At 44.9% G+C, this 22,046-nt stretch overlaps 1 protein-coding gene across 1 annotated transcript; it reads right to left on the reverse strand.

The window, feature by feature from the left end:
- Positions 1 to 1,869: 1,869 nt before the first annotated feature.
- On the reverse strand, positions 1,870 to 6,353 carry GPR135 (G protein-coupled receptor 135). Its single transcript, XM_086938205.1, has one exon. The coding sequence runs from the start codon at positions 6,254 to 6,256 to the stop codon at positions 4,949 to 4,951; it is 1,308 nt and encodes a 435-aa protein (XP_086794331.1). The 5' UTR covers positions 6,257 to 6,353; the 3' UTR covers positions 1,870 to 4,948.
- Positions 6,354 to 22,046: the final 15,693 nt, after the last annotated feature.

A 22,046-nucleotide genomic window follows, 5' to 3' on the forward strand; every position in this document is an offset into this window, starting at 1 on the left:
CATGCGGTTTGTGTGACAGAAAATTGGAAGACCAGATACAAACAGTTAAGGAAATGGATGCAAAATCTCATATGTTCAAGGGGGCATGGAGCTCTGGAATGAATGAGCTCTAGTAATTAAATGCAGTCCAAAGTGGACATATTTGTCAACATTTTGACATATGTCCTCAACTACGCAAGTGCATGGTTGTTTCTGACTACTGGACTCTGATCACAGGATTACATTTGACCCCAAGGTGCGACACATAATGTATACGTTTATGAAGAAATATGAAATTAGGAAAATAAGTCCACTCCTGCCACGACATACCTCCAGTTCTATTGACTCTTCAAGTACATGCTAATTTTTTAATATTGAACTGTGACTCTGAACTATGCTTGCCCACAATTGCAGGACAATAAGAACACACATTTGGGAAGAGGGGCACAATTAGGAAATAGTTTTTTAGAAGACATACAGGTTCTAATTAATGACTCTATATAGCAAAACATTGTTCAGGTACTTACAGACTAAATATTTGATTTTTGTAACCACTTTAAAGTATATAAAAAAAGACACTGATTTAATTGGCTACTAGTATACATTACTCTCAACAGTTTCTTTGTTAAATACATTTACAGTTGAAAAGCAGAAATGGAATAAAATGTGAATTATGCAAATGAGACTTCTTTACTATGAATAACGGGGGTAGATCACTTTTTTTCATTGGAATATGCGCTCCCCCAATGATGGGTTGCTCCAAAATGCACTAGGAATCACATTTTTAAGCTTGTTTTTCTAAAACTGTATTTTACAAAGAATCAATGTAGATAAATGCTTTGCAACAAATAAGATGGGACAAAAGTGTGTATTGTTCATAAGATTATTGAGAATTGTTTAAGAAACTTTTGCTCAAACATAGCATGTAAATTGTGTGGGGGACATGCAGACTTGGATTGAATTAGTGATACAGGAATCATATAACCTCGGTCTGAAGAGAGTTTATTTCACCAGCATGCTAATAATAGTGTAACTGAAGTGAGACATTTAAGGGTGGGTATCAAGGAAGTCAAACAATTTGTAATAGTCCTTAAAAGTATCCATCAGTGTTTGATGTAAGTAAACCCGAAGGAACCAGTCTTTGTATTTCCATCTTGAATTATAGGGCAGAGAGCAATGAATGAAAACCTGTAACTCCCACTCAAAATACAAAAAACAATGTATTTGGGTGTGACCACCTTAGAGGTTGTAACTGACTATGGATTTCTTTTTGACAAACAGGGGATATTTTTTGCAGAATATATCTTGTCACTATAGCCAAGGTGAAATTATATACCACACAAACGTTCCTAAACATAACATACAGCGTCAATTGCAGGCAATGAAAAGCTGTCAGTGTTGAAGTTAGAACACATTTTCTTGCTTACAGATGGTGACTGCATTGTGCACACTCTAAAGTATAGGTAACAATTTACAGAGAAGACCCTGGTGTAAAAAACGAAAGTATTTCGGTCTCAAATAGTTGAATGCTGAAATAACAAAAATGGTTCTCTTGTTTAAGAATAAAAGCAGAAATCTCCAAAATCCACAAACTTGAAAGCTACAAGATTGTCATGAATTGATTTTTTAATATTTAGTTTTTTTTAAAAAAAGATGACTTCCAAAATGGGTATAACACTGCCTTCATAATAAACCTTTTACAATACTGGAAAGTAGACTAACCATCAGACTATTTATTTGGTGCAAAAATAAGCGATCTGTTATAAATGCATTTAGACTGAGAAAAGCTACCGAACTATCAATTTTAAGTAGACATCAGGCTTAAAAGATGGGAGAGTCAGAATCTTAAATAATGGAGGAGTCATCTTTACAAAGTTAAGACGTAAGCCCTTGTTCACGTCAGGATTTATTGAAATGTGAATAAATAGTAAAAATAAGACAACGCAATCACCTAGCGGCATGTAAATTTCTCCTACATGAACTCACAATTTGACAAGATGAGGCCAGTTTTTCTAGAAGGAACAATAACCCTTTTTGGAAGGAATCAAACAAGCCGGGCCCATTCTGCAGAATTTTGTAGTGCATTCTATAATTCACTAATGAGAGATCCAGATGAATAAGAAGAGCAGAAAAAACATTGTTCTGGAATATCTAAATGTCATACTAGAAATTAAGCCGACATTCACTTATGTGTAGGACAGAAGGCAACCTTTCTGCTAGACTCCTAGTGACTCTGCAATTGCTCTACCTCTATCTTTGCAATTTAGAAATGCGATCAGATTCCTCATCACAGTCATTTTTTACACAGTTTCTAATGACGAGTGAAATAATTACACTGTTTGGAGCAACAAAAGCTACTGCAAGTCTTTATGAATGGAAAGGTTAATCAATTTAGCGAAGTGCAATCTTTAAAAAACCAACTAATCATACTTCAATAGGAAAAATACTAGAATTTATATTTAGAACTTCTTTCCCAATATCATCTGAAACAGTGGCAGTCTACAAAAATACTTATGTAAGTTCTGGAAAATTAGTTCTGGTAGAGAAATATCCTATTGTAAACTTAAGGAACTGTTTTATAAGTAGCCAGGATCAAAATCAGCAAGACGCAAAGTCCAAGAGAAGGTTAAATAAGAGACATGGTCAATAACAGGAGTAGAAAGAGCAAGTATAAATGCATCACTTGAAAAATATGTCTTGGCTCAGTATTTAATCAGAAACAAGAAGGTCCACCTAATTTTACTTTGCCAGAAAATGTGTTTTATTCCCCTCTCCTTAGGATGATTTCTTTGCAGTGCTAGATTTTCTACAGGATAGCTACCACCCACGAGGTTTTTAAGCATCCAAAAAGGAAAATACCAGTGGAAAAAAGGAGAAATTCAACAATATCTTGGGCTTAAGTAGCAGTGCAGTATATTAATGTTTACTCACTTCAACAATTTACAAAATTACTTTTTCATATTTGGTGTCAGTGCAGTTAAGCGTTAGCTGTACTTATGGCTTTAAATGAGCATCCAGCCTACAATCTACTCCAATTTTGTGTCTGCGGTTTGGAACTGAAAGTTGCCAATATGGGTTATAAAGGATGATGCTTAAGACATGTTTCCCTTTCCGTAATAATAACAGAAAATATATAATGCTCTAGCCTGCAACTGTTGATATGCTTAGAAATCTAATAAGGGGGCGAGAGAATTATCAACTGGTAAAAAGCCTTGTCATTTTCATTCCAGTTTGATAACTTTGTTGTGCTGTTCTGAAAGAGCTATGTATGCATAAACATTTGGGGAAAAACTGAGGTTCTGTGAAACATGGACAAATTATTGTCGTACTTCCTATTATATAACACGTGTTTTGTGCCTGCAATCAGAGAACAGTAACTCCAAGCCCCTTGAAAAATATGAAAAGCATTTGAAAATTTGAAATACTTGAAAAATTATGGCATAAATGCTTGTTGCTTTTGGCAAACTTAATTTTGTGATGTGGTTTTCCAGAGATGGGACAGTGCTTAGCTGTAAATATCCAATTTATGCAGAGCTGTGGAAAACTTGTAGAAAAAGTATTTTTCAAATCGAAAACAATCGAAAAAAGATATGAAACTGCATGTACAAATATTCCACACTGAGATGTTCAACAGAAATCCATCCGAGTTGTGGATACATTTCCAGCATAACAACGTTAAAGGAGAATATACTAATACATATGCAGTGTATAAATAGTTTACACCATGACAAAACAGATGAAGCGAGAACAATGAAAAAACTATTTCCTTACAATTTTCCACAATAAAATAACAGGAATTGTACAACAAAACTGGAATACTCCAGTCTTCAGTAAGGAAGCAGCATATAATATCCGAAATCTTTACTCCACTTTTACCTGGGGCAACATTTGACAGAATGAAAATACAAAATTATACAAGTAAAGCAAACACTGTATCAAAGCCCTCCAAAAATGCTACATCTGCAGAAAGCCATTTGATTGTTCTTAGCATGATACAATCCAAGCTTTCTAACACTTGAGAAATGTTGCAGTGGGGCATGGCTTCTCTTTGCACCAATCAAGTTGTGGAAAAAAACGCATTGATGAAATTTGAATAACGCGCCCAACTAAAATGTTAAAAACAAGAGTTCTGTCAAAAGACATTCCATGCTTCTTGAAGTTGCATGATTTTAGCAGAGAAATTGTACCTTGCCCATCTATCCCAAACTCAACATACAATCTAATCTGTCTTTCCAAGCCAGACCACCTACAAAAAGCATACGATCAAAACAGAAACTTGAAAGTGTTTTTCCAGTCAAGTTACTAATAAATAAATAAATGTACGCAATAAACAATAACGTTATTTTGCTCCTTAATGCACACCTGTTACAGACACAGGTATATGTTTAATCTGCCAGAATCTTGATTGAATAAAATTACATACAAAGTAAAACTGAAAACTGCTTAATATCATACTATTCAATGTGCGAAAATATTGAACTTCAGCTGTGTAGTTCCTACATTTTCTCTTTGATTTAGCAGGAAATTTAAAATACTTTATTCCACTCGGCAAATGTGAAAATGTATTAATTTATACGCAAATCTTTCTTCACCCATACAAAAGTGCCTAAAAAAGGCACTGAGTGTCTTTTCACAGTGTTATTTTTTTATGTCAGTGATTGGCTTTTCATTTACTTTTGGCAATTTAGTTTTAATATATATTTTTTTGCATCTTAATACCGCTGTCACTTTTAGAAGATAATGGCACGGTACAAGTCTTCAAGTCTAATACCCAGTGTTAAACTCCAATCTCAGTTCTTCCTACTAGATGACCTTCATTTGCTGCTTACAGTCAACTATCATTACTTGTTGGTGTTACTAGCATTCTTGATACCCTGTTAAAACGGCTGAGGGGCAACCAAGAGCGCTTTTGATCTGAACTCAAGTAAATTTAATTTGTCTTCTAGGTACCGGCTGCAAGTGGTTCTTATCAAAGGCTGGTATCTACAGTTTCAGATTTTGGCACTGTTGGTTCGGTGACAGTATCTGGATAACCCTCTCGGCAGAAGAGCACGGCTGGGTTCTTGCATGCCCACATTGCAATATCCCCTCCATTGGCAGGACTGGAAGAAGACATTCTGCTGTCATCTCCATGACGGTTAACATAGCGATCTCGGAGCCTGTCAGCTCTCCCCCTGGCCTCTCGGCTTTGGCTCTGTGTGGATAGGTAAGCAGCAATATTCCTAGTCCTATAGCCTTCCTCTCTGTTGCGCCCCAACAACACAGATATATTGGGATTCCTGATGGCGTAGATAAGTGGGTTGATGGCACCATTGGCCCATGCCATCCAGATGGCCACAGTGTCCATAAGCGGAGTGAAGGGGTGACCACCTGCTGCAGCCACGATACCCATAATACAGTAGGGGCCCCAGCAGCAGATGATGAAGACTATCATGACTAGCACGGTGGTGGCCGTACGCATCTCGCTGTAGAAGCGTAGAAGGTGTGCATATGTTGTGACAGGCCGCACCCGGATCTCGGACAGCCGCACGGTTTTACAAATGTTGTAGTGGCAGAAACACATGAGGGCAAAGGGCAACAGGTAGCAGAGGCCAATGAGTGCTAGGCTGTAGGATGCGCCCATGCGGGAAGAAGTCGAATGGAACACGTACATGCAATGGTAGAAGCCCTTCTTGTGAACCACAATGGGCCTCCGCCGTCCTGGCAGGGCAACTAGGTACCAGGGAAAGGAGAAGCCCAGGGCAATCAACCAGACAGCGGCTAGAAGCTGAGCTGCACGCCTGCGCCCCATCTTTTCCTGTGGCTGGCGTACGATGGCATAGTAGCGGTCAAAGGAGATGAGGGTCATTGTGAGCGTGGACACTATGCCAAAGCAGGAGTTGAAAAAGCCATTGGCGAAGCAAAAGCGGTCCCCAAAAGGCCACGTGCCATCGCGGCTAAAGAGCATGACGAAGGCAACAGGCAGGCAGAGCAGGGCGGTGAGGCAGTCGGACAGGGACAGGGAGAGGATGAAGGCGTTGGTGACGGTGCGCAGTTGCCGGTGCTTGGCAATCACCAGGATCACGGCGCAGTTCCCCAGGCTGGAGAGCAGGAAGATGAGAAGCAGCACCAGCGCCTGAGCAGCCACGGCCAGCCCGTGCAGCAGCGCGCCCGCCCCCGCCAGCCTGCCGGGTACGGTCGCGCTCCGGTTCCCTGCCCCTGCGGCCCCGGTTGGGGGACCCGCCGTCAGCGCCGCCGTCAGGTTGGTGAGCAGAGACAGGGGCGGGGCCGGCTCCATGGGCGGGCGCGGGCATCCCTCAGAGTTGTGCGGGCGACCCCGGGGGTGGACGGAGGCAGCGTCGTCGGTGAGGAGAGTGCGGCCGCCCGCCGACACCCTTCGGACCCTTCGCAGCTGTTCCGTTTCTGGCGTTCCGGGGGACTGACGGAGCCGCTTGGTGACGTGAACATCTGTCTCCAAGGCAACCGATTCGGGGCCACGTTGTTACGCACTCTGTGCGGACAGCGACGGTGCACGCGCAGCCCATCAGCCGTGACAACACATTGAGACGGGGGGAGGAGGGACCGTATTCTGCAGAGTAAGGGTGTCTGTCACGCTATCAGGTATATGTTGTGTTAATAGTCTTTTCACCTATCTCATTTACAGGTCTTGTGTAATAAAGTTAGGTGAAAAGACCGTTCTGGTGGAATGTAAAAAAAATGGTTTCTCGAAACTCAAAGTGGGGAGTTGGGAGAGTCGGCGAAAGTTTGCAGCTGAGAAAAAATGTTCTAGCTTTCCCAACAAGAATGATCAATTCTAGTACGGACACAGCTGCGAGGATTAGTCTTATCTTTCTATATTGCCAAAACAAGAACAGCCAATCAAAAAACTACAAATCCCTCGTGTATCAAAACACACCCCTTTTAACTCTTCCTCCCCAGCCCACCTATCATAACTCCTCTATGTCTCCAAAATAGAGAACCACCATCATACTGCCACTATCTTTGCAAGTCCAGCAGGGGCAGCTCCTCCATGTGGGTGGAGGAGCATCGCCCCACTTGCTTTCTCGCACTGCAAGAAGCAGTAACATAAAATGGTGTACCATTTTATGTTACTGCTTCTTGCACTGCGAGAAAGCATAAGGATTTTGGTTGGGGGCGGGTGGGTGGTCCTGCAACAGGACAGGGGAGGAGTGGCTAGTCCAGTGTTGCGGGCCCAGACTTTTAGTCGGCCCTTTGGGTAAGACCAAACCAGTCATGCGCACTCTGTCATTTTCTCCATGTAGGCTGCATGCAACCTGCATGGAGAACACGGCCTCCCATTGACGTCTGTGCAGTCGGCGTGCCAGCCAATCACAATGCGGCCATTGCAGCGGTGTGATTGGCTTAGAGGAGGGAGGCTGCCTGCTTCCTGTGGCCGGGCTGCGAGGAGCAGAGACGATGCGGACCCGGATCGGGCAGCTAAGGTAAGTTATTTATTTACAAAAGTATATATAATTACAATTAAACCCTTTCCCCCGCAAGACATGCCAGCCGTAACTGAAGGCCAGCCCAACCACCAGTGAAGATCAATGTAATGTCTGGCCCTGGGCCCACATGCTATGTAAATGATGGACACAGACAGATAGTCAGGGTACTGGTAACTGGCCACAAGAATGTGCGCTTGGGCTCTTTTATTGGCATGGTCACCTGGCCGGTGACATCTGTGTTGGATAGGTGTGGGGTGGGTTTAAGGGTCAGCCTTCATGGGAGTGGGGGGTTAGGAACTCTAGAATATGTCCAGGAGGACACTACAATGAAGACGAAAAGCAACTTCAATATCGCAACAGAACTGCAAACGAATCAAACTTTAAGCGGAAGGACACCAACAGGGTTCACTCTTCATACATGTCAACAGATCGATTCAAGCGGGAGACTCCTGATTTACTAAGCAAAAAATGGCTTAATTTTAGTAGTTTCACGCCTAAAATTGCCTTTATTTCAAAGCAGGCCAATGGGCAAACTAAAGTCCCCCCGATTTTTAGGTCATCACCTACCAAACAGCTGGTCTGGCTATGCGAAAGACATTTTGGATACTTTCAGAAATTTGACCTGGGAATGCATACTGCCTGTTGCTTGCTATTGGCTTTGTGGTTTGTAACTCATGTTCTCTGCCTTTCAATTTTCTGGTTTTATTTACTTTAGGCTGTGCAGCTTGAGTTCGTACCTCCCCATGCGAAAGGGGTGTTTACAGTATTCTTCCAAGAATCTGTTTGTTTGTAATAAACAGACCTTTAAATCTTGTTCTTATCTCGTCACATTTGCTGGACATTCAAAGACCGAGGTCAAGTGTCAAGCTGTGGTTTTGTGGGAGCCTCTGGTAAGAATAGCCGGAACGGTAATTGTGGAAGAAAGTATTTATTTTCATAAATTGCTGCACCCACGACCAGACGCTCACGCCACACACCAGGATCCTGAACAACTGAATAACGTTGTTGGAATACTGGCATGTCGCATCTTGCATCCGAATGTGGAATGAGATACAAATAATGCACAGTGCATGTAATCATTTCTCATGACACCTCACCCCATGTCACGAGCGCGATGGTGTCACAAACAGTAACATATTCAGAGCCTGGTGTTTATTTTTGCTTTTGGGTGACTTCAGAGTGAGAGCGTTTATTGGAAAGAGGAATGCAATATACTTTCTCCATGGAACCTGCTTATGCCCTTTTTTATTTTTTATTTTAGACATAGCCTTTTCAAAAGGTAACTTGTTCTTCAGCTGCACAAAACATTGGCACGTTTTTCACAAAATTCCTCTTCTTTAATGTATCCATTTAATTTATGAAACTGCTTTTTTAGGAACAAAGTTCAAAACCGCATTTTAGTCTCAGTTTCAGCTTAACATATGGTGATCTTGGGCAATTTACTCTGTTTATGGCCCATTCACTGTCAAGCATAGGATAAGATATGTTCACAGAAAAGAGCCAGCCACATTGTAACATAATTTAACACTTAGTTTTTACTTTGCTGTGTAAAGCATATGCTTTATTAATGACATCTGTGGCAACTCGTTTTATAGAGTTGGAAACGTTTAAAGGTACATTTCATGAAAGCTTTTGTGTTTATGTTTAGCTTCTCAATAATTATGTATTCTGTCTTCAACTGTGCCTTTTTCAGAACACATATATTATGGGATATAAACTATTTCCTCATTTGTCCTTGCAGGCACTAGGGTCATGATTTTACTCTACACTGAATATTGCAATATTTTACTACTAAAGAAGCAGCCACAAATGCAATTACCTTGCAGGCACTAAGGTCATGATTTGAATGTTTCAGCAGGTGCAGTTGCACAGGCGCCAAAAGGTCTAAGAAACCCACTAAACACCGTTTATTGCTATATTTTACTACTAAACTAAAAAAGCAGTTACAAGTACAGTTACGTTGCAGGCACTAGAGCCATGATTTGACTAGTGATGCAGGTGCAGTGGCACAGGGGCCAAAAGCTCTAGGAAACCCATTGAACACTGATTATTACTACTAAGCAAGCAGTCTTAAGTGCAGTTACCTTGCTGGCACTGAGTCATGATGTGAATGGTGCAGCAGGTGCAGTGGCACAGGGCCCAAAAAGTCTAGGAAACCTACTGAACACTGATTATTGCTATATTTTACAACTTAAGGGGAAGTCACAAGTGCAGTCACCTTGCAGGCACAAGGGTCTTGATCGAATGGTGCAGAATACAAGGACCAGTCTGCATCCTAAGAATGTCTTCCAGCCTTGAACCCAAAGAGAGAGACCTAGAGGCCATAGCCCCACGAGCAGAGGGTGCACCAAACCTGCTAACATCAATACCTGCCTCAGGCATAACACATCCGACCCACCAGTTCAGAGTCGCGGCCACCAAGGCTTAAAATGCTTTTGTACAGCAATCAAAAGTTGACAATTCAGATCAGCACGTAACAATCTAGTACAGTTCTCATAAGCTTTTATGCAATTCACCAGATATAACTTCTCATCAGGAGGCAAAGCAGCATCATAAAAATATTTTAAAAATGTTTTGTATATCTATACATAGCAAAAGAGACTCCCTCTAGAAAGAATACTCTACCTGTTAAATCCAGCACACGGATGTCTGAAACTCTCCTACAGGAGACCAGACAAAGCAACATAGCAAGCCTAGCAGAAAGGTGTTTCCTAGAGATAAGCTCATTGTCTGTCCACCTCTGAAACAATCTTAATCCAAATTGATGTCCCATATGTGCTCAAAATGAGGCTTGGGAGGATAAGAAACTATGAGCAGCTTACCTACCATTCGATGGCCCCCAATCGGTCTTCCATCAATTACATGCAGAGAAAGGTGAGCGAAAATTGTTTACTGACCTGTAACACAAGCCTTCTCCAGCCTGCTCAGCTAGAAAATTTATGACGTCCTTCAAATCTGATTCCACAAGATCCAAAGCCCATTCCACACACCAACCCAACCAGTTCCCCCAAGCAGCCTTTTTATTGCTTGTGAGTGGAGGGGGTCCATGCTCTTTGGAGATATGTAAAAGTCTGTCTCGAAATTCCTGTTCAAAGCAACTTTGCTGGAAACCTTCCACGCCACAGGAGGTGGGCGATGATGCAATATCTGTGGATGAAGGGCTCCCAAGGGATCCTGCAAGATCTGCAGGAACTTTGGAAGAATACCAGGGAGGGCAACCAACTTCTGAAGAAGAACCAGGAACCACGTCTGGGCCTTCCACATTGGGGTTACCAAGACTACCTTTGCTCCCTGTCTCCTCACCTGCACCGCAACTCTCACAATCATGACGGGGGCATAAAGTAGCCCCTTTGACCAGTCCTGCAGAGATGCATCCATGGGTCTTGCCAAGGGGATTCGGCCTCCAACTGAAGAAATCCAGAAGTTGGTGATTGAGTTGAAATGCAAACAGGTTGATTACACAAGGGCCGAGAAGAACCTGAACCAGCTGAAACCCATGAGAATACAAACTCCAGTCGCTTTCATGCATCAAGAACATGGAGTTCCAGTAGGCAATGATGTTATTCCGGCCTGGGACATACTTCGCAGTCACTGAAATCTGATGATTCGTGCAGAAGTGCCACAAGTCTTTGCCGATCTCCGCCAACAACTTGTACTTGGTGCCCCCAAGTTTGTTGATATACCTGACTGCCGAGATGTCTATCCGTAGCAGGATGCAACAAGTGTTCTTTTGAAGAGAAAGTGTTTGAATAACAATGGAACCTGCCAATAGCTCTAGACAATTTATGCAATTTATGTGAAGGTCCAATTTGTGAGGAGCCCAATGACCTCCAGGCTACATATCTCCGCATCTGGCACCCAAGCCCCATCTGCTGGCATCAAACTCAATTGCCAGATCCTGTAGAGCGCCAAAGATGCCCTGCCATTCCAAGTGTTCATGTGCAGCAACCACCAGTTCAGTTCTTCCTTGGCCTTGCCAGTAAGCTGGATCTGGGCATTTGATGAGAGGCCGTTGCTGAGATGCCTGATCTTCAGACGTTGAACAGCCCTGCAATGCAGTGGTTCAGGTAAAATGGCCTGAATGGAGGACGCCAGGAGTCCAACGATCCTTGCTATTCTCCTTAACTATATCAGTTGTTTGCTCAATGAAGATCGGAAGACTTTCTTGATGTCCCTCAATTTCTGGGAGGTGAGCTGTAGGTGCGCCTTGACCAAGTCGATCAGGAAACCCCAAAAGTCTATCTTCTGGGTTTGAATCACAACAGACTTCGCTTGATTGATGAAAAAAGTCCAAATCCTGAAGGAGCAGAATAGCTTGTGATTGAGCCATTATAATCTTGTCTTCTAGATAAATGATTAATCTCATGCCCTTCTCCTTGAGTCTCTCCACCACGGGCCACATCAGCTTGGTGAAACAACAGGGCGCTGACGAAAGACTGAAAGGGAGTGCCAGGTACTTACTTGTACCATTGGTCCTGCCATTGACATTGCAGCAACAGACTGTGAGGTAGAAAGATTGGCACTGTAAGATAAGCTCCCTTTAGGTCCAGCCGGACCATCCAACCGCCATCCATCAACCGATCTCTTTGCAAATGGATCCCCTCTGATTTGAAATGCCTGTAGACCACCCAGTGGTTGAAATCCTTGAGGTTTAAAACCAGACGGTGACCTCCCCCTTTCTTGTGGACAAGGAAAATTGTACTGCAACACAATTGGGGTGAGGAATAGAATGAGATATTGCACCTTTGCGAAGAAGCTTGTGAATCTTTAAATCTAGGAAAGTCTTTTCTTGTTAGCGAAAAAAGGAGAAGTTGAGGGAGAACCTAAAAGCTCTAAATATAACCCCATAACCATCTCTAGAACCCAAGGGTCGTGAGTGATTTGTTGAGAATTGCGAACAAACAATTGAGTTCTGCCCCCTAAGCGCACTTGAGATAAAGGAATAATGCTTTCCAGTTAAACCGGCAGATGAGGGAGTCAGGAAGGTCCCTCTTTAGGACCTCCTGCTCTTTCTGCCTCTGATGAAGCAGACTGATGAAGCGTGATCTGGAAGGAAAGAAACCTGCTCCTCTGGTGCCATCTTTGCCAGACTCTTCTTCTAAGATAACCACATCCTTGAAGGGAGCCTTGTACTCGTCCTCGGCCTGCCAAATGGCTCCTGCTTAACCTGGCCCTGTCAAAAAGGTGTGCTTGGAAGACTTTTTTTATTTAATGCTTTATTTATAGAATGCATCGTTATAAAACACATGTATACAACAGTCTCAGGGATCCGTTTGATGGTGTTCATATAAAACCAATCAGTGTCTGCATTTACCGACGATGCAGGGAGGGCACTGTTAGCCAGTTTGTTGATGTCCAATATGCAGGATGGCAGTAGAACAAAAAACATCAAGAAACAAAGAGAACAGCAGCTGCAGTAGCGAGAGAGTCCGACAAAGGCAGCATTCTGTGCTACCTGCTCCCAGCGACCTTGTAGTGTTATAGGCCCTCAGAGTGCTACAGGAGCAGAAGATCCTTCTTATCTGAATGGTTAAAAAAAAGAATCACCATTCTCCGGAAGTTCCCCCCAGCCTTTTCTTAAGCAACTGGTGGAGACACAGCTGCCAGGTCTACTCCCTTGCTTATTTATTCTCCTCCAAATTCACAATTTTGTTTGATAACATATTCCTGATACCAAATAAAACAGTTCTTCTGTCTATCAAGAACATTTATGTGGGTCCTGGAGCAGTATTCATGGTAGGTACTCCTTTTTAGGTCTCGCCTGTCAATGCGCATGCGTATTGAGATTGCGAGACTATAGGGGCTTAAACACACTTTAACCAACTTGCGATTCCGTGGCGATTCCTTGCAGTGCCCGTCAAATTCAAGCTCAATGCGCAAGCGCATTGACATTAAAAGCGCGTGCATATGAAAGCGACAAGGCTCCCTCCCACGGCTATCACCACCCCCAGACGCCAGCACCTCACCTCGCTCTCCCCGCACACAGCCAGGCTCGCATTTCTCCTCCCCCTCCCCAGCCGCCAGCACCTCCCCTCTCTCTCCCTGCACACAGCCATGCTCACATTTCTCCTCCCCCTCCCCAGCCGCCAGCACATCCCCTCTCTCTCCCTGCAGTTTCATGGCCGTGTCTCGTCTTAAACCCGCAACTCCACGACTCCAAGCGCCACCGCCTCAGCCTGCACAACTCGAGATAACAGACTATTTTTAAAAAAAAATTCGCCAGCCTTTGCCATCTGTTCCCCAGCCCCCAGCCACCATCACCTCCCCCGTACACAGCCAGGCTCACATTTCTCCCCCCCCTCCCCAGCCGCCAGCACCTCCCCTCTCTCTCCCTGCACAACCACTACCAACAGAGCAAAGCTATTAAAGTGACCAGGCAACCCACCCCCTCCCTCTCCAGCGCGCGCCGCGATCTCCCTCTGTTGCCACACGCTTTACACTTAGTAGGCAGACCACCCCCTCCTCCCTATGCTTGCTCGAGTTGCAGGCAGTCCACCTCCTCCCTCTCCATACTGAGTGGATTTCAGTTACGATTGTTTTATCACTCAGAGTTGTTTTGTTCAAATTTCCACTGAAATCTAAGCAAATCACCAGCTATGGACGCCAAAAAAAAAAAAAAAAAACACCCATGTTCCATCTCCACCAATCTTAATAGTGGCGCTTTACTAAATTACAACTTGGCTAAGTGTAGAACATACTCGTAGCAGAACAAAACAACACTATTCTGACCGATGGTGCCGCAAAATACATACAATGTTACAGACTCACAAAACAAACAGAACACTAACAGCAATCACTTATAATAACAAACAAATAATCACTGATGAAAGCAAATCCACTCATGCAATGTAAAATTGAGCACATAATGATTGCAAGAGGCAGACAGCAGCAGGCCCATCACAATACTTTTGATTGAAAAAAAATCCATCTGTTTCGAGAAAAACAAAAGGATTTGCTGTGATACGGCGAGCAGCGCTGTGTGTTGAGAACATCCACAAAACCTGAGCTCTCACTTACATCTTTGAAAGTAAACTTTGCAAAAACTGACCAAGCATTGACATCCTCTATTGACTCTGTTACAAAAGCTGGGGATTTGATATGCATACAGGAGCAGACTGGAGGAAACAAATATCACTCCGGACAGCAAGTGCAATGCTTGACATATGAGTGCAGCCTTTATATGATTGTATTCGTAGCACTGTGGGGTCATTGTGTGGAAGTATAAGCGCCCACCATACAAGTCTTAAGCTACAACAACTCAGCATTAAAACAAAAAGCGTTTGCATTATTGCACTTGCTGCTGCCGTCATCTAGAGGCTGGAATCCACGCACAAGCCCTGGAGTAAGGCCCAGAGTTAGCGTATTCTCCAGCATGTACAACCTTGAGATGTACCTCTTACAGTAGTTGAATGATACCGCAAGTCCACACACCCACGCACACGCACTCTCTCTCACCCACCCACGCACACGCACTCTCTCTCACCCGCACACGCACTCTCTCTCACACGCCCTCGCACACTCTCTCTCACGCACACTTTCTCTCACGCCCACGCACACTCTCTCTCACATGCCCACAAACCACCACCACCCACACACCACAGCCGCCCATACACCACAGTTTGGGGTCCAGCATACGACTGTCGGGCATCCGCTTCAAAATATGTATGTTTGCTATAGACATGGGCAGGAAGAAAAGCAGATGAGGCAACAAGTACTATCAAAAAGATCTATCTCCATCACTTGGTATTAATATCTATCTAGCTATCGCCCTCTATCTATCTATCTATCTATCTATCTATCTATATCACACTCACTATCTATCTATCTATTGATCGCCCTCACGCTATCTATCTACCGCCCTCTATATATCTCACTATCTCTCTAGCTCCCTCACTCTATCTATCTATCTATCTATCTATCTATCTATCTATCTATCTATCTATCTATCTATCTATTGCCCTCACTCTATCTATCTATCTATCTATCTATCTATCTATCTATCTATCGATTCATTAACAAGCAAAAAAATTCACAAGCAACACATCCAATAGCAACAAACATACACAAACATCTAACATACACAAGCATCACTAAGCATGCTCAATTATGCTACAGTGGTGCACAGTGATGCTGTTGTGCTGATAAGTGATGCTGTACTGGTGTTAAGTAATATTGTTGTGGTGCAAAAAGTTCCTGTTATACTGTTAAGTGATGCTGAGGTGATGAAGAGTGAGAATATGGTATGAATGAGTGATGCTGGTGTGTTGCTAAGTGTTGCTAGGGTGGTGGGGAGTCATCCTGCATTTGTTGCATAGTCATGCTGGTGTTGCTCTGACTGATGCTGCTGTTGCACTAAGTGTTTTGGTGGTGCTAAGTGCACCACCACAGGAACACTGTGCACCAAAACAGCATCACTCAGCATCAACATAGCACAACTCACCAACACAACAGCATCACTAACCACCACCACAACACCACTCATCAGCACAACATTATCACTCAGCAACACCACATTAACACAATGCACCAACACAACACCGCTCAGCACATTAACATCATCACTCTGCAACACTACAACATCGCTCAGCACCACCCCAACATCACTCTCCAGCACCACATCATCACTCGCAAACACTACATTAACACTATACAGCACCACACCAACACTCCAAAAAACAACAGTGCACCATCACAACACCACTCAGCATCACCACATAAACATTCAGCAACACCACAATCAATCAATCAATCAATGACATTTATAGAGCGCACTACATACCCGTAGGGTCTCAAGGCGCTGGGGGTGGGGGGGGGGGGTGCCGCTACTGCTCGAACAGCCAGGTCTTCAGCTTCTTCCTGAAGGAGAGGTGGTCTTGGGTCAGACGCAGGTCGGTCGGGAGGGAGTTCCAGGTCTTGGCGGCCAGGTAGGAGAAGGACCTTCCTCCTGTAGTCGCTCTTCGGATGCGGGGGACGGCGGCGAGGGCGTGGTTGGCTGATCGGAGGTGGCGTTTGGGAGCGTAGAAGTTGATTCGGCTGTTGAGGTAGCTCGGGCCTTGGTCGTGTAGGGCTTTGTGTGCGTGGGTGAGGAGGCGGAAGGTGATTCTTTTGTTGACGGGGAGCCAGTGAAGGTCTCTCAGATGTCCGGAGATGTGGCTAGTTCGTGGGATGTCGAGGATGAGTCTGGCTGAGGCGTTCTGGATCCGCTGGAGTCTTTTCTGGAGCTTGGCGGTGGTACCGGCGTAGAGGGCGTTGCCGTAGTCCAGTCGGCTAGTGACGAGGGCCTGGGTGACGGTCTTCCTGGTCTCGGTGGGGATCCACCAGAAGATCTTCCGTAGCATGCGTAGGATGTTGAAGCACGCCGAGGAGACGTTGTTGACTTGCCTGGTCATGGAGAGGGAGGAGTCCAGGATGAAGCCCAGGTTGCGTGCATGGTCTGTCGGTTTGGGTGCGGTGCCCAGGGCGGGAGGCCACCAGGAGTCGTCCCAGGCGGAGGGTGAAGAGCCCAGGATGAGGACCTCCGTCTTGTCCGAGTTCAGTTTCAGGCAGCTGGTCGTCATCCACTCGGCTACCTCTTTCATCCCTTCGTGCAGGTTAGCTCTGGCGGCGGCGGGGTCGTTGGTCAGGGAGAGGATCAGCTGGGTGTCGTCGGCGTAGGGGGGCTTACCTACTGCCGTGAGGTGAATGGCCAGCGTTCCTTGGTCCCTGCAAACTGCTCCAGCATTGCCGTGACGGAAACGGCCATCGCGTCAGGAACACCGAGGTCGCCGCGTGGGCTGGGACTCCATATCCCAGGTGCCCCGGCGGCTGTGGCGCGGGTGTGACGCCACAGGAGCACCCGGAGGCGCGTAAAGGCCGGAGCGCCTTGAGCTCCCTGGGGGCTTACCTACTGCCGTGAGGTGAACGGCCAGCGTTCCTTGGTCCCTGCAAACTGCTCCAGCATTGCCGTGAGGTAAACGGCCATCGCGTCAGGAACACCGAGGTCGCCGCGTGGGCTGGGACTCCATATCCCAGGTGCCCCGGCGGCTGTGGCGCGGGTGTGATGCCACAGGAGCGCCCGGAGGCGCGTTAAAGGCCGGAACACCTCTCGCAACCGCGAGTCGCGCGCAGGAGCGGCCCGGTAGAAGGCTGGGACAAGGGTGGGACAGTCTACGACAGTCCACGACTGGACAAGGCTGGGCCCAAACCCCTGTCATCTTGCCCTCATTACCCTTTGACTTTGTTGTTATTGGATTAACGGATTCTATTGTTTCCCCATGGTAACAATCACTTTCTTTTAACTTCAGGTCCCAATTACTGGGTCTGTTAAGGTACTACCCATGATTATTTAATTGTGGTTTTACGAGGTTTCATATTGAGTGCTATTCGGATTTATTTTTATCTTGTCAAGTCCGTACTTTTAATACTGTACTGGGATCTATTCTTTGTAGTGTATATCTAATATAAGGCACTATGTCTAAAACAGTCAGCGGGACTCCCCGCCCTATTGTCTCCACACTTGACAACTATTTAGTGAAAGTAGTTGACAAGATTAATAAGGAACGTAGACTGTCCCTGGGAGTAGGCAGTGCCTCAGACCCTACCCCCATACTGGTTACTACTGAGATCCCTGTTCCTTTACCAAACCCCTTACCAACGTCCATTGATAACAGTTGTGCCACTGGTTCTCTGGATTGTCAACCTAGGGAGGGCATCATTGAAATTGAGTCCTCGCAGGATGTCCTTGACGTTAATGATCCCGATAAGGCATTGGATGTCGATGAGCCTCTTAATGACTCTGACGCATCGAGCTCCGTGGCCCGTAAGACTCATAGAGTGTTGAGGTCAGGGAAACCCCTAAACAGACCTGTTTTGTCCAAAAAGGGGGGGGGTCGTAAAATTAACAAGAACAATGTCACTGTATCTAAAGGGGGCTCCAATGATCTAAATCCTCCTTACAACGACGTCATTCCCACCCATATGGAATTAGCTCCGGATCAGTTTGAGCTGCTTATCGGAATGATTGATGGCAAGTTAAATAACATTATTGTTCCACTCTTAGATAAACTTGACGCTGTCTCTAAGGAAGTGACTAGATTGGGTGAGATGGTGCAATCCTGTCTGAGTCTTAATAATAGTACACAACTAGCTGTTGTGGCCGGGGGCAGTACCAGTAAGCCTGTGCAATCTAACAAAGGCCCACCCGGAGCTGGTGGAGACCGTGCAGGTTCTAGCACTCCTGCACAGTTAAGCAGTAGTCCCTCGATAACTGTTGAACAGCAGGGTGTAACTGGAAAAACAAATATACCTTTGGTAGAGGGCCTTACTAACAACATCACTGTAACACAAGTATGTTCTACACCTGTCCCTTCAAATCCTTCCACCACTCCGGTCCTAGGGAGTCAGACTAAGAACATTGAGAGGGGAAAGTCTAATAATTGTGGCCTCTCCCGACCGAACCTTCCACCTGACTGCGCACCCTATGTGGCAGTCCTGACTAATGTTACACCTGTCAGGGAAGACGGGTCTCACCGCTCTACCGAATCGCATGATTCCCTTAAATGTAAAACCGTGGCATGGCTGAATCGGGAGTGTGGCTTTCCAGTGGATCTGGCGGACCAAATCTTGACTACTACCAGAACCAGTTGGATTGGCACGTCTCCGAAGAACATCGCCGGGGATTGTGTCATTATTAATTTTAGTAATCCTCATCTGGCTACAACCGCCTTGATCCGAGCCACATCCCGCCTCTGTAATGAGCAGGGCATCTCACTCCGTCCCTTAGGCTTTTTCTACAGACAACATACCAGCCATTATCCTAGTAGCTACGGGTGGGAGAAAATGAGGAGAGAGGCCCCGTACAGTTTCCCAAGTAGTTTCCAGGTGAACACTGTTAATCGTTTTCAATGTCTTAGTGGGTTAGATCAAAATGATTGACTGGAGTCCTGTACGGTATCCTCAGAAACCCCGGAGAGACAGGTTCTGTCTGGTATGGGACAATATGTTTGTTCATCAGGAATTTTGCCTGTAAAACAGGGGATTACTGTAGATTGTGCGCCTACGGGCAAGGAGGGTAACACAGTAGGCTGCCCAGTGGTAGCACCCGATATTACCAATATCGCGCCTTCCCAACAGGGTTGCGGCCGTTCTCTTGTGGGGTCAGGTCCCTCCGGTTTTTCCATCTGCCATATTGCTAGTTGGAATATTGCGGGCATTAGGTCTAAATCAGATTGCCTGGGATGGATAGAATTTTTAGCCCTCTTTGACATTATCTGTTTCCAGGAAACTTGGTGTAGGGACTTTAAAGGATATAATGGTTTTGTCTCCTACCAGTTACCTGCTACCGGTTCTGTATCAGGAAGAGCGAAAGGGGGCCTTTTGATTTTGATTTCTGTCCAAACCCCTCTGTTAGTTAAAAAATATGTACAAGTCGGAGAGCATTCCCAGATTCTATGGCTGCATAATACAGGAGGTAGGAATATTCTATTAATTAACTTCTATAACAATGTTTTTGATGGCACCAGGGATCATGTGGTTAGAGCACTTTCAAGTGCTTTGGAAGTTATTATAAATGATTCCAACGTAGTCTTTGATTTGTTTATGGCAGGGGACTTTAATACCACTACTTGCCCACTTTCAAATGTTAACGTATGTGGGGTGATGGATTGTTATGGGGAAGGTGTCCCCCACTTTCAACACAACAATTATGGAGAAGCCTTAAATAGTCTCATGGATTTATTTAACATGCATATCATGGGAAACGAGAAAAAAGAACAGGAGGGAATTCACCCCACTTTTACAGGGCGGGGAGCTAATTCTGTAATTGATTTTATCTGTATCTCGTCGAGCCTTGAGGCCTGGATTATGGCACCAAAAGTTATAGATATCCAACTTAGTGACCACAATTGCCTGACAGTAGAGGCACTGTTATGGGAGACCAAAGGGACTGCCATTATGGAGCGTAACATCAACAACATCGAGGCAGTACGTCCCAATGGGTTTAGACTTAGGTGGAAGGGGGATAGGGCGGAAAGCACATCCAATTCTATCATTTCTAGTTGTCTGGCTGGAATTACGCGGATTTTAGAAGATGATCAAGGCACCACTAGCTCTATTGAGCTTTTTATTGGTATTAATGCCGTCATCAACTCCAAGCTTACCATCACATCTAAGCATAAGGAAGAACGCCTGCGGGGGTGGTTTAACCCGGCTTGCACTTTGGCCCTAAAGGAATTAAAGTCAGCCTTATCAGCAAAGCCTAGGGATAAGTGTCTGGTTCTGGATCTCAGAGTTAGATATAAAGAAACCCTAAAACATAGGAAATCGGAACTCCGACAGGAAGCATGGGATAATTTGACTCTGGCTGCCAAACTGAATAATTGTACCCTTTTTTGGAAAACTGTCAACTCCCCATTCCTCAAGGATGATAAGATCCCCGAATTAACCTCGAATGTCTTGAAGGATGAGTGGACCCTTCATTTTTCCGAAATTTTTGACTCGGATAGTGCATTAGGTGACTCAGGGTATTCGTGGCCACATACGCCACTTGATATCACTGTCCAAGAAGTCTTAAATGGCATAAGGGCCAGTAAAGGAGGAAAAGCACAGGGACCAGACGGGGTACCAATTGATATATATAAACTGGTCCCCGAAGTTTGGGGGCCTCTGTTAACTAATATTTTTAACGCAGCAGTCTGTAACGAGGTGCCCCCTACCTGGGAAGAGTCAATCTTAATTCCAATCCACAAGAAAGGAAATAAAGGGGATGTCAAGAACTATCGTCCAATCTCTTTGTTGGACTCCTCCATAAAAGTAATGAGTAGAGTGCTCTTAGTTAGGTTGGAAGAATGGGTGGAGGAAAACGGCATTCTAGCAGAGAGCCAGTTTGGGTTTAGGAAGGGCCGTGGCACGATCGAGCAGTGTCTAAATTTGGACCTGCTCATCGGCAAATATACCCAGGCAAAGACCGGCACTATTTATCTCTGCTTCGCGGATCTGAGTAGTGCCTTCGATCTGGTGGACCACGGCATCCTTTGGGCAAAGCTTATTGAAATCGGGGCACCTGAGGGTATTGTCCACTTTCTAGCACGTCTTTATGCCAAACTACGTGCCTGTGTCCGTTACGGCCAAAACGGGGAATGCACCACTAGCTTTAAAATTGGGCGGGGAATTAGACAGGGATGTGTGTTGGCTCCACTGCTTTTTACTCTTTTCATCAATGAGATTGATTCCTTTCTCAAATCTTTGGCAGTGGATGCACCTAAAATTAATAAAGATAGCGTCCCAGTGTTACTTTACGCGGACGACGCGGTCCTAATTTCACGCACCCCTATTGGCCTCCAACGACTGATGGATGGCTTTTCGCAATTCATTAACAGTAGAAAATTGGTGTTAAATAAATCTAAAACTTTTGTTATGGAATGCGGGCGAAAGAATAGAAAGAAGCACTTCTCATTTTTTATAGAGGGTCAAAAGGTCCAAGCTGTTGATCAATTTTCCTATTTGGGGATCACGTTTTCTAGTAACAACAAATGGGCCAATGAGCATAGGAATGTTCGGGCTAAGATGGCGAGGAGTTCTCATGGAATATTCAATATGGCTACGAAACTGGGAGATAGGCGGGTCCATGACATGTTAAAAATTTTC

The sequence above is a fragment of the Lissotriton vulgaris genome, chromosome 9 (assembly GCF_964263255.1).
Source record: "Lissotriton vulgaris chromosome 9, aLisVul1.2, whole genome shotgun sequence".
NCBI lineage: Eukaryota > Metazoa > Chordata > Amphibia > Caudata > Salamandridae > Lissotriton > Lissotriton vulgaris.